The sequence below is a fragment of the Chiloscyllium plagiosum genome, unplaced genomic scaffold (assembly GCF_004010195.1).
Source record: "Chiloscyllium plagiosum isolate BGI_BamShark_2017 unplaced genomic scaffold, ASM401019v2 scaf_7590, whole genome shotgun sequence".
Lineage (NCBI taxonomy): Eukaryota > Metazoa > Chordata > Chondrichthyes > Orectolobiformes > Hemiscylliidae > Chiloscyllium > Chiloscyllium plagiosum.
In genome coordinates, this window is record NW_025214032.1 from 14,913 (window position 1) to 27,295 (window position 12,383).

The window sequence follows — 12,383 nt, forward strand, 5'->3', positions numbered from 1 at the left end:
TGCAGGGTTAAGACATGAAGGAGGAAGCATGAAGAGTCGAATAAATTTTTTACACAGACATGGTATGAGTGAGTACAGAGAACAGAACATTCAATTGGTTTAAACTTACAAATTAGAAGGTGAATTAGGATACAGATAAGAAAGAACTGATACATATACATGCAAAATCAGTAAGAAATATGTAACTATATTACTGACATGTGTAGTTCATAATAGCGGAGTTAAGATTTAAAGAGCATAAAAAAAGCCATCTTTTCAATTTGATGGTTGTTTTTTTAAGATGTCGAAAGTGTGTGCGGACCCTTTCGGAGAGTAGGGTGCTCACATGAGTCTGTGATTAGCTGTCAGTGTCACAGAGAATACTGAGAATTGAAAGTACATAACAATTGGCGGTGAGGTTATTAACATTAGTTTGGGTTGGGCTGTTTTTGAAGTTAACCAGATTCGAATTTAAACAATTAATTTAAAATATGTCCACGACACAAAATCCAATTGGATTTAAATCTCCATCATTCAATAAGATCATGGCTGATCTGTTTGTGTTTCCAATTCCACATTCCCATTGAGTCTGTATCAGCCTCGACCCTTCTGAGTGACAAAAATCTGTTATCTCTACTTCAAAATATTCACTACCCCTACCTCCACCACCTTTTGATACAGTTGTTGAACTTTCGAAACAGTGTACCCTGAAGGAAATATTCATTAGAAAACTGGGAGCCGAGCAGAACCCAGAGTGTCCAGAAAGAAGCCGTTTTCAGATTGGCCGTATATGACGAGTGTGTCCCAAGTGTTCAGTGTTGGGCCCTCAACTGTTTCCAATCTCTCTCACTGTGGGGATTGAAGGCTTGGGGATTACATTCACAGATGACACAAATATGGAGAGAAAGTAGGTTGCTGAAGATGACAGAACAGGGGCCAGACCAATAGAGATACGTTCTATGAGGAGACAGAAATCAGCAGATGGTGTATAATTTGGGAAAATGTGAAGTTGTTTGATTAGAAGTAACAAAATGCTGTGTATTATTGCAATGAGACTAATTGAGGAGTTAAAAAACAAAAGTGTGTGTGTGATGTTTCAGTTATTCCTGGCTACTGGTCAAATTGCATCTCAAAAACTGTGCACAGTTTTGGTCTCCTTATTGAAGGAAGAATATAAATGCATTGGAGGTGGTTCAGAGGAGGTTTATTTTATTGACCCCTGGAATGTGTGGGCTATGTGATGAAGAAAGATTGGAAAGGCTGACCTTGATCTCACTCGTGTTGAGAAGAGTAAGGGGTTTCCCTGTCCTACAGTATTCTTCAAACCCTTATCTGACCCCCTCATAGTCATACCCTCCTACCCCTTACTACACCATGGAATTGGACTGCCTGATCCTGAGGCTTATAACCTCTTTCTGGAACAAGGTCTCCAGGTATCTCCGCACCTCCCTGATGTGTCACCAATTAATTCAACTCAGCCTCCAATCCAAACACCCTGAGTGGGAGTTGATGTAGTTTTATACATTCACTACAGATGTGCTTACCCTAAATCACTTTAATTCAATAAAGAACTGCTGATTTCACTTACAAATGAAAGATAGCCATTCCTTTAATAAACCAGAAATTGTCTCCAGGGTTTGTATTAAAGTTTTATGCTCTCCATTTATTGACCTTCCCTGACTGAGGTTACCTGAAGCAGTAGAAGATGACAAGAGGATATAGATTGGTTGATCCTTCGCAAATGGAATTCATTCAGATAAATGTGTATCAGTGGACTGAGCTCTCCCTGACCATGTGAGTGAGGTGAGGGCAGAGTGACAGCCCTTGACATCAAGGCCACTTTGATGGTGTGTGGCATCAAGGAGCCTGAGCAATGCAGCAGCTTTTCACCTGCTGTTCCAGGGAAAGGATCAACATCTGGATCCCTCTGAGCAACTCCTGGGAATTCTGTCATCCCGAAGGGACAAGTCCTCCTCCTCAGTTCTGGATAACAGCATCAAGTCAGCCACACACTGTCCGAAGTGTTTTGGGGAGCTGAACTGAACTCTTGTAGCCCTTGTGCCATGCTCTGCTGGAAGGTTGGGAACCATTTGGGTAGACAGACCAATCAATATTGTTGATTGTTAAACAGGAAGGTGAATATGTCCCGGTCATTAGCCCTTCCTGCCCCAATATGGAGCAGAACATGTTTGAAATGACCAAATGTGTAAAAACCCATTGCCAGTCCATCAACAAAGAGCCAATCTGCTCCAAACACTCCGTTAGTGATCTCTCTGTATTATGTTCAGATGCTTTCCCATTAAGTGCCCAGGGAGCCCACCCTTACACTCTTGGGTTTTGATAGCTCTTCTATCGCCGATGTACCCGCCTGAACCCCTCCAATTGGTCCTGTACTGGAGAAAGCTGATCCCAGTGCTTTCGATGGATGAATCAGTGTGTCTACGAGATATATTCCCCGTTCTCGACCTGCGCACATGTGGGCACAGGATTTTCCCCATTCATCATACACCATCGGGCACATGTATTTGAGGTGGGTACTATCCCTTTAGAGCACCAAGGGGGGGATCATTGAAGGAGAGAGATGCCATCTCCATTCTGGGTATGCACCTTCCCTGTCTACAATTGGAGTTCAGCTTCCTCTCAGCATCGTTTCCCTGTATTTTGGAAATTGAACACACCTTCCCTCTTTTCCCCGTTTATTGGGGAAGGTTTCCTTGGGGCCCTGCATTTCTGCTGTAAGAGCCCCTTCTGGCCACAATTGTAGCAGTGCCCTCCTGTTCCGGGGACCCCATCTATTTGCTCCCCTCGTGTTCCATGCCTTGATGGAGCAACTTTTCACTTCATACACCCTTTCCCTAAGGCTTCAGCTCTGACCACTTTCAAAACAGACACGAGACAGAGACTGAATCTTCTTCATCTTTATTCCCTTTTCCAGATTGACATTGACAGAAAACAGACTTCAATTAACAGCCCAGACAGAGGAAGCTGCACAAATTCACAGCCACAATGGAGCTTGAGGAAAACACTTGTGGAGATTTTCTCAATAACATGAGAATCCTGTCCCTTTAAACAGTGACAAAACCTTAAATTGGAACTGGCGGCTGAGCAGGAAGAAGATCTGGTTTACTGAAGCAGAGGCTTTGGAGGTTCACATTGTTTTGTACAGCTGACAGTCTTCAGCATCTTTGAGAGGTTTTACTTGGCATCACCGGTTAACACTGTTGTCATCAAATGCCACCAGTTCAGGGACAGAATGGGGTTAGATACAGAGTAAAGCTCTCCCCCTGCACTGTCCCAATTATCTGCCTTAACCCTTGAACCTCAGAAGTGTCTTTGAGCCAGTCCTGAGAAGGAAGAGAGTTGAAATTTAGTGCTGACAATGACCTTTGTCCTGCCAGCTCAGCCCTGTTCTATTTAAAGTTGTGTCTCCTTTGTGGACTGTCTCGAACCCTCTACACACATTCTGATCTCCTGATGCTCTTGCTGAGGGGAGAGGGGAGGGCCACGTGGGTGAGGGCACAGGAGAAGCGAGCATTGGACTCCCAGTCAGACCCAGAGAGGGTCAGCAGGCTGCTGACACTGTAGGTGCTGTCTGAAGCTCGCAGGTAGTTGCTGGTCTGGACCCCGTCCAAAATGACTGCACCATCCTTCTTCCACTGCACCTCCAGCTCATCGGGATAGAAGTGATTGGCAAGGCACACCAGGGTGGCAGTGCCCTTGGCATTGACCTGCTCTGGGGAGGGGGGCAGCAGGGTCAGCTTGGGCTGAGAGTTCTCACGGCCTGAAAGACAAGAGAAACAATTTTAATCCCTGCCATTCAAATGGATTTCAACTCTCAGAACGTTCATTGGCAAAACAATCCATTTGAACATTTGCAAACAATACTTACAAACCTGCGAAAAGAATGGACATTTATTAAACTTTCTCTTTGATGTTGGGCATCGAAGTCCCCCACCCAGAGTACAATCTGTGCCATCAATGCCCTCAGTGTTTCCTCCAAGTGTTCAACGTGGAGGAGATGTTGATGTATCAGCCAAGAGAGGGCAGTGTGTTTTAATAAGCAGGTGGTTCCATACAATCATACAGTACAGAAGAGGCCATTCACCCCATTAAGTCTTTACAACTAAGATATTGGAAATCTACTCTCCACCCATTTTCCAGAACTGGGCCCATAACATTGAATATTATCCAAGTACTGCTCAAGTTTGTGAGGTTTGCTGCCTCAACTACCCTCCCAAGGCAATGTATCCAAGACCCCCACCCTCTGGGGGAAGAAACATTTCTTCACATCCCCTCTAAACCTTGCACATTGAATGTGTGCCATCCTGTTATTGTCCCTCTGTCTGAGGGGAACAGTTACTATCTTCCTACCCTGTGCACTTCCCCCATACCCTGCACCTCTCTGTCAGATCCTCCCCCTCAACCTTCTCTGCTCCAAAGTAAACAATCCAAGTGTATCCAGCCTCTCACCACATTGTCTCAGATGCTCCATGCCAGGCAACGTCCTGGTCAATCTCCTCTGCGCCCCCTTCCAGTGTAATCACATCCTTCCTACAGTGTGGTGACTGTAACTGCACATAGTCCTCCGGCTGAGGCCTAACCAAAGTTCTGCATCACTCAAACATATCCTTCCTGCTCTTATAATCTTCACCTGAAATTACAAAGACAGCTATCCAATATGCCTTCATAACTGCTCTAATAACCTGCCCTGGCACTTTCAGGTATCAGTAGACAATCACTCCATGATTATGTTCTCACACAGATTCCCAGTGTCCTGCCATTCATTGAGTACTCCATTGTCTTGTTAATTCCTCCAAAGTGCGATGTCTCACATTTATCAGATTTAAATTCCAGCTGCCTCTGATTTGCCCATCTGATCAATCCTGAATCCTAAGACCATCTTCCTCACTTTCAACCATCCAGCCAATCTTCATGTTGTCCACAAACTCAGTATCATCCCCTCCTGCATTCTCATTGACATTGTTTGTATATATTATAATCAGTGAGGGTCCCAGCACTTATCACTGTGACATGTGGCCCATGTCAGTCGCCCATGTGGGACCTTGTCAAAGACTTTGCTGAAATACAAACATACTACACACCCTCATCTACACACCCAGTGACCTCGACAAAATTCCACCAGATTTGTTGGCCCTGGTCTCCCTCTGACAAAGCCACACTGACTATCCCTGAAATGGAGATTCATTCTGTTTTCAAAACTTCCTCCAATTGTATCCCTACCGCTGATGTGAGACAGACAGGTTTTCCTTGCCCATGCTTGACCTGATGCTATAAGACTTCACGGGGTCCAGAGTCAATGTTGAGCACTCCCAGGGTCACTCCTGAAATACCATGAGAGCAGGAAGTGTGGTCAGTGACAGCAGTTGGAGATCCAGGTTTCGGAGCTTGAGCAGCAGCTGCTGTCAGTGCCGAATGTCCGTGAGGCTGAGAGCTCCGTGGAGAGCACGTTTCTAGATGTGGTCACTCTGCAGCATCAGAGTATGCAGGGAGAGAGGGAATGGGGGAGCAGCAGACAGTTCAAAAGAACCAGGCAGCTAATACAGGAATCCTCTGAATGTATCCCACTCTCCAACCAGTTTGGAATCCTGATGAGAATGATGGTGTGCAGCCGGAGCCAAGTCCATGGCACCATGGGGGACTCAGCTGTGCAGGGGGGCACAAGGAAGACTGGAAGAGCGATAGTGAGAGGAGATTTGATAGTGAGGGCAATCGATAGATGTTTCTGCAGCTGCAGATGGGAATCCAGGATGGTGTGTTGTCTCCCTGGTGCCAGGGTCAAGGATGTCACTGAGCAGCTGCAGAGCACACTGAGGGGAGAGGGGGAACAGGCAGCAATCGTGGTCCACATCGGTCCCAGTGACAGAGGGAGGAAAGGGATATGGTCCTGCAGTCAGAATTTAGGGAGCTCAGGAGGGAATTAGCAGCAGGAGCACAAAAGTAGGAATCTCTGGATTACTCCCAGTGCCCCATACAAGTGAGAATAGGAACCGAAGGATAACACAGGTGAATGTGGAGCCGGAAAGACCGTCCAGGAGGGAGGGCCTTAAATTCTATGGAGTTGGAGTTGACTCCAGAAGAGGTCTGGGACAGACTGGAGGGCTTGCTCCTGAACAGAATTGGGACTGAGTTTTTTGTAGGTGATTTGCTGGTGCTTTTGGAGAGACTTTAAACTAACTTTGCAGGGTTGTGGGGACCAGGAGATAATATCACAGAGGAGCTCCAAGGCCTACAGAATCCTGGGAAGATAGATAACACCAGAATAAGGAATAGTAACTGAGCAGGCAGAGTGAGGGAATGAGCAATAAATTCTAATTCTGGGAGACTGTGCATATATGAGCCTACACCAAGTATAGGGAATCAGACTAGGGAGTTACATACAAAGAGTGCCAAGTGGAAACCTGATGTTGTTGCTCGAACAGAGGCCGGACTAAAAGAAGGGCAGGACTGTGTCTTCAATATTCCTGGATACAAGGTGTTCAGGAAAGAGAGAACAGGAGGAAAAGGATGGGGACTGGTGGGAATAGTTAAGGAGATCAGTGCAGAGCTGGAGAAAGAGGATGTCCCAGAAGGGTGAAGGACAGAATCGATTTGGCTCAAGATAAAGAACAAAAAAGGTGCAATCAGATTGTTCAGTGCAGTCTGTAGCTCACCGACTAGTGGGCAGGACGTCAAGGGACAAATCTGCAAGAAATTTACGATGAGTTGCAAATATTATAGAGTCATTACAATGGAGACATGTAATTATACAAAGTTCAACTGGATTAGTAGCATTGTGAAGGGCAGAGAGGGGCCAGAGTTGTGAGAGTGTGTTCAGATGAATTTTCTCCAGCCGTCTGTTTCCAGTCCAATGAGAAAGACGGCTCTGCTAGACCTGGATCTTGGGAATGAGGAGGACCAAGTAGATCAAGTGTCAGTGAGAGGACATTTAGGGAAGAGTAATCATTGAATCACAAGGTTTAGAGTGACCGTGGAAAAGTACAAAGGGAAATCCAGAGTAACATCATGATCGTAGATCATATCGCATGGATCACCTCCAAATGTCTCACACTTTACAATTTTCACATTTTTTTAAAAAAGCAACAGGAGATTGGTGAGTTACTTCCCTCAGTATATTCTGTTGAGTAAGACATGGAAGCTAAGGCAATTCAGGAAATAAACAGGGATGTCTTGAAAAGAGTCTGCATTGCAGAAGAGGAGGTGCAGGAATGTAAATAAATCCATTGGACCTTATCAGATCTATCCAAGACTTCTGTGTGAAGCTACGGAGCAGACTGCAGCACCCCTTGCAGAGATATTTGTGCCACTGTTAGCTACGGTGAGATATGGGAAGGCTGGAGATTGGCTAATGTTGTGCCATTATTTCAGATTGGCTGCAAGGAAAATCCAGAGAACTATAGACCAGTGTGTGTGACATCAGTGATGGGTAAGTTATTGGAGAGGACTCTGAGAGACAAGATCTACATGGATTTGTAAAGCCAGGGATTGATCAATGATATTCAACATGGATTTGTGCAGGGGAAATTGTGTCTCACAAATTTAACTGAGTTTTTTAAAGAGGTGACCAAGAAGATAAATGAAGGCAGAGCAGTTGTCTGCATGGATTTTAGCAAGGCCTTTGACAAGGCTTGAAGTGGTTGTTTGGATAATAAGGTTAGATCACATTGAATCGAGTGATAGCTACAGCTTGTCAGTTTGATATAAAATTGGCTTTACAGTAGGGCCAGAGTGGGTTGGGAGAAGTGGTGTTGTTCAGACTGGAAGCAAGTGACCAGCGGTATGCCGCCAGGATCAGTTCTGGCTTCACCGTTATTCATCATATACATCAGCCATTTGGATGAGAATCCAGGAGGTATGGTGAAACAACTACAAAGTATCCCATCACCAAGTCACCCTTTATTTACAGAGTACACTGGCTGCAGCCAGCCAGCTTGGAGTCAGTCTCTGAACTCAGGAGACTCTCTGAATTCCCTGTTATATCAGTCAGCCAGGGTTCCCTGATTGGCCCAGGTTAACAACCCCAATCAAGGATCTCATAGTCAATAAGATCTACTTGGGTCCAATCATTGTACATGGTAGCTGATGAATTCAAGATTGGTGGCACAGTGAACAATGAATGGTACAATGTGATCTCGATTAACTAGGCCAGTGGGCTGAGGAATGTCAGGTGGATATTAAATCAGACAAATGTGAGGAGTTGCATTTTTTTAAAGACAAACCAGGGCAGGACTTACACAGTTAATGGGAAGGCTCTGTGGAGTGCTGCCAAAGATGGAGAACTAGGGGTGCAGGTATACAATTCCTTGAAAGTGGCACCACAGGTAGAGACAGGGTGGGAAAATAAGTATTTGGCACACTTGCCTTCTTGGCAAGAGCATTAAGTACAGGAATCGGAATGTCATTACGGCTGTGCGAGACATTGGTAAGGCCACACTTGGAGTACTGCATATAATTCTAGTTGCCCTACTGAAGGAAGGGTGTTATTAAACTGGAAAGGCTGTTAAAAATATACAAGCATGTTCTTGAGAATGGAAGATTTGAGTTATGAGGAAGGTTGATTAGACTGGCACTATTTTCCCCTGGAGTTAAGGAGGCTGAGGGGTGACCATTTTGAGATTTATAAAATCATGAGGAGCATGGATGAGGTAAATAGCCAAGGTCTGTTCCCCAGGGTAGGGTAGTCCGAAACTGAAGAGCATCGGTTTAACGTGAGAGAGGAAAGATTCAGAAGAGAACTGAGGAGCAACTTATTCACACAGGCGGTGGTGAATATATGGAACATGTTGCCAGAGGAAGTGGTAGAAGTGAGTACAATTGTAACAGTTAAAAGTCCATTGGACAGGTAAATGGATAGGAAAGGTTTACAGGGATATGGGCCAAACCCAGACAAATGGGATGAGTGGGCAAAGATAAGGTGAATAATTCAGGAAGGATGAGAACTGAGGAGCAACTTATTCACACAGGTGGTGGTGAATATATGCCAGAGGAAGTGGTAAAAGTGAGTACAATTGTAACAGTTAAAAGTCCATTGGATAGGTAAATGGATAGGAAAGGTTTACAGGGATATGGGCCAAACCCAGACAAATGGGATGAGTGGGCAAAGATAAGGTGAATAATTCAGGAAGGATGTGGATATTTTACAAGGAGAAAGCTGACAGGAGACTTGACTGAGAAATTCAAAATCCAGAGGGATGTGGACAGAGTAAGTAGAGAGAAAATGTTCCTAATCAGGAAAGGATTGAGTGGGAGAAGCCACAGATTGGAGGCAATTGGTCCAAGAAGTAAAAGTGAGATGGGGAACAACTTTTTCAGCCAGTGAGTGGTTAAGGTGTGGAATGCACTGCCTGAGAGTGTGGTGGAGGCAGCTTCAATTGAAACATTCCGAAGGGAATGAGACTATTATTTGAAAAGGAACCATGTGCAGGGTGACAGGGAGAAGGCAGGAGAAAGACACTCAGTGAATTGCTCATTCAGAGAGCCAGTACAGACAGGATGGACAGAATGGCGTACTGTTCTATGTTCTATGTTCTATGAATTGCCCATTCGGAGAGCCAGTACAGACAGGATGGGTGGCCTCCTTATGCACTGTAACAATTCTGTGATTGTGTGATTGAGCAGAGTTAAAGCTGGGGGAGGTGGGAGCTCGGTGTCTCACTGTGCTGCTGCTGCTGCTGCTGCTACTGCTGCTGAGGTCAGTGAGATCAGAGACTGGGACAGGGAGCCAGAGCTCACATCAAACTCTGCCCGTGTCTGTCACACTGAGACTGGCAGGAGGCTACTCACTGATTTCACTCCATGCTGCAGGAATGGGACCACAGGCTGTAAATGGACAGAGCTCCTCCACACGGTGAGTAAAACTTACTGACTTATATCTTACTGCTTAAAGGGGGCAATGGAACTCAAGAAATACAGCTGGATACCCTGTTAGACACAGTGCTTCTCAATAAACCATTTCATTCACTGCAGCTCCCCACCAACACCTTCAACAATTCAGCATTTGTGTTTTAGAAAGTTTCAGTATTGAAAAGGTTAATAACGGAGGATTGAGGTTTACTTACTCAGTCTGAGCTTGGTTCCTTTACCGAACATAAGAGGGTAGCTGTCATACTGCTGACAGTAATAGTCAGCGACATCCTCATTCTGAACGTTACTGATTTTCAGGGTGAAACTGGTCCCTGACCCACTGCCGGTGAACAGGGTGAAACTGGTCCCTGACCCACTGCCGGTGAATCGATTGGAGACTCCTGTGAATCGATCTGTTGCGTCATAGATCAGGAGAGAGGGTTTCTGACCTTCTCGCTGCTGGTACCATGCAATGTTATCGTAAATGTCTTGACTGGCTGTGCAGGTGATGGTTGCAGTGTGGCCCAGTCCCACTGACAGCACCGGGGGAGACTGGCTCATGATGATGTCCCCACTGATACCTGAGGGGTCAGAGAAACACAGTAAAGTCAGAACTGTCACAGAAAGAGCCTGTCAAATGAGAGATTGTTGGAGACACTGAGCTTTCCTCTGGTTTCAGCATTTTCCCTTCAATCACAAGTCAGTGGAATTGGAGTGAAATGGAGAGCAGCTAAAGATTCAAGGTGGAAGGAGAGCGATTTGTACCTGCGACACAGAATGCCAGGGGCCAGATCAGCTGGATGTGTGAAATCATGGTGTGTGCTCCTGTCCCTGTGTCTAGTTCCTGATAAACTCTCCCTTCATTTGGCTCTACTTTATAAAGCTGCAGCCTGTGAGAGTCTGACTGGGTGTTCCTCAGTATGTAAATGGCATCAGGCAGAGAGAGCCACATCAGCACCTCACACTTCCTCTTCCCTCTCGCTCCCATTTCACATCTTGCAGTCTCTCTCTCTGTTTCCATTTATATCTATGCCTGTCGTACACTGACTCACTGCTTCATTTTTTTCTCCATTTCCCTCTCTGTCCTCTCCCAATTACTTCTTCTCTCTCTCTCTGTCTCTTTGTCTCCATGTCTGGATGTCACTCTCTCTACCTCCTACTCCCTCAGTGTTGGTTGGTCACTGTCTCTCTCTCTCTCTCTTTCTGAACATCTTTTTCTCTCCTACTCCCTTTACTTGATCTGTTTGCTCACTCCTTTTTCCCTTTACTCTCAGATTATCACTGTCTCAATCTCTCTTTGTCTGCCTCCCTCTCTCCATCTCTCTATAGTTCTTGAACAGATCTCTATAGCATTGTGACACTGAGTCCTGGGACAGCAGTTAAATGCCTCCTCCTCTCTCTAACTCAAACTCACAACATGCACCTCACTCACTGTCTCTCTGTCTCAGACCATCATTGACCCGAACAGCACTGATTGAGGCCATTTGGCCCATTTTGTCTGTGCTGTTCAACAAAGATCTGATGACAGTAATCCCATTCTCAAGCTCTTGGTCCATTACCCTGGAGGCTACAGCAGCACAAGTGAATATCTAAACACTGCTTCAATGTTCTGAGAGTTTGTGACTCAACCAACTTTTCAGACAGTGAGTTCCAGACTCCTATATTCTCTGGATGAAAATATTTCTCCTCAACTCTCTTGTCAGCCTCTACCTTGATTGGGCCTGGACTCACTCAAGTTCAGAAGGATAAGAGGGGATCTGGTTGAAACATATAAAATTCTAACAGGGCTGGACAGGGAGGATGTTTCCCCTGGTTGTGTAGTCTGGAACCAGGGGACACAGTCTCAGGGGGATACAGGATAGACCATTTCAGACTGAAATGAGGAAACATTTGTTCACTCAGATGATGGTCGATCTGTGGAATTCTCTCCCACTGAAGGCTGTGGAGGACAACATGATGAATATATACAAAAAAAAACATTTTTACATTTTGCAAGATCAAGGAGGTTGGGGAGAAAGCAGAAATATGGCATTGAGAGAGAGGATCAGCCATGATCATATTTAATGATAGACGCGACTCAAAGGGCTGAATGGCCTACTCCTGCTCTGGGTTTCTATGTTTCTATGTCGATGTTACCTTCAATCTCTGCACCTGGTGATTAACCACGTTATTCATGGAAAATGTGCTTTCCTCCCCACTCTATCTCTGCCCTCATAACCTTCCATCCTTCTACCAGGTACACACTCAACCTTCATGGCTCCAATGAAAACAACCCCAGCCTTTCCAATCTTTCCTCATTGCTCAGACTCTCCAGGCCAGGCAGCATCCCCTCTGCACCTTCTCGAATACAATCACATCCTTCCCATAATGTCATAGTTTTGATCTTTTCATGATGGGATCATTTAGCACTGTCTACCACTTGCTGCTTCCATTGTTTGGCATGCAAGAAATCCTCACGTCACCAGAGTAAGACCTCATTTCTAAATATTCAGTGCTTCTTTATGAATGCCTCTAGCACTCTTCATCAGACCAGAGTTGATTGC

The 12,383-nt window shown here is 45.3% G+C and overlaps 1 gene segment (V, D, J or C); it reads right to left on the reverse strand.

The window, feature by feature from the left end:
• Positions 1-2,984: 2,984 nt before the first annotated feature.
• Positions 2,985-10,715, reverse strand: LOC122547785. The segment is given in 4 exon segments: positions 2,985-3,760; positions 10,056-10,177; positions 10,214-10,421; positions 10,606-10,715. Coding segments are annotated over 4 exon segments (708 nt in total).
• Positions 10,716-12,383: the final 1,668 nt, after the last annotated feature.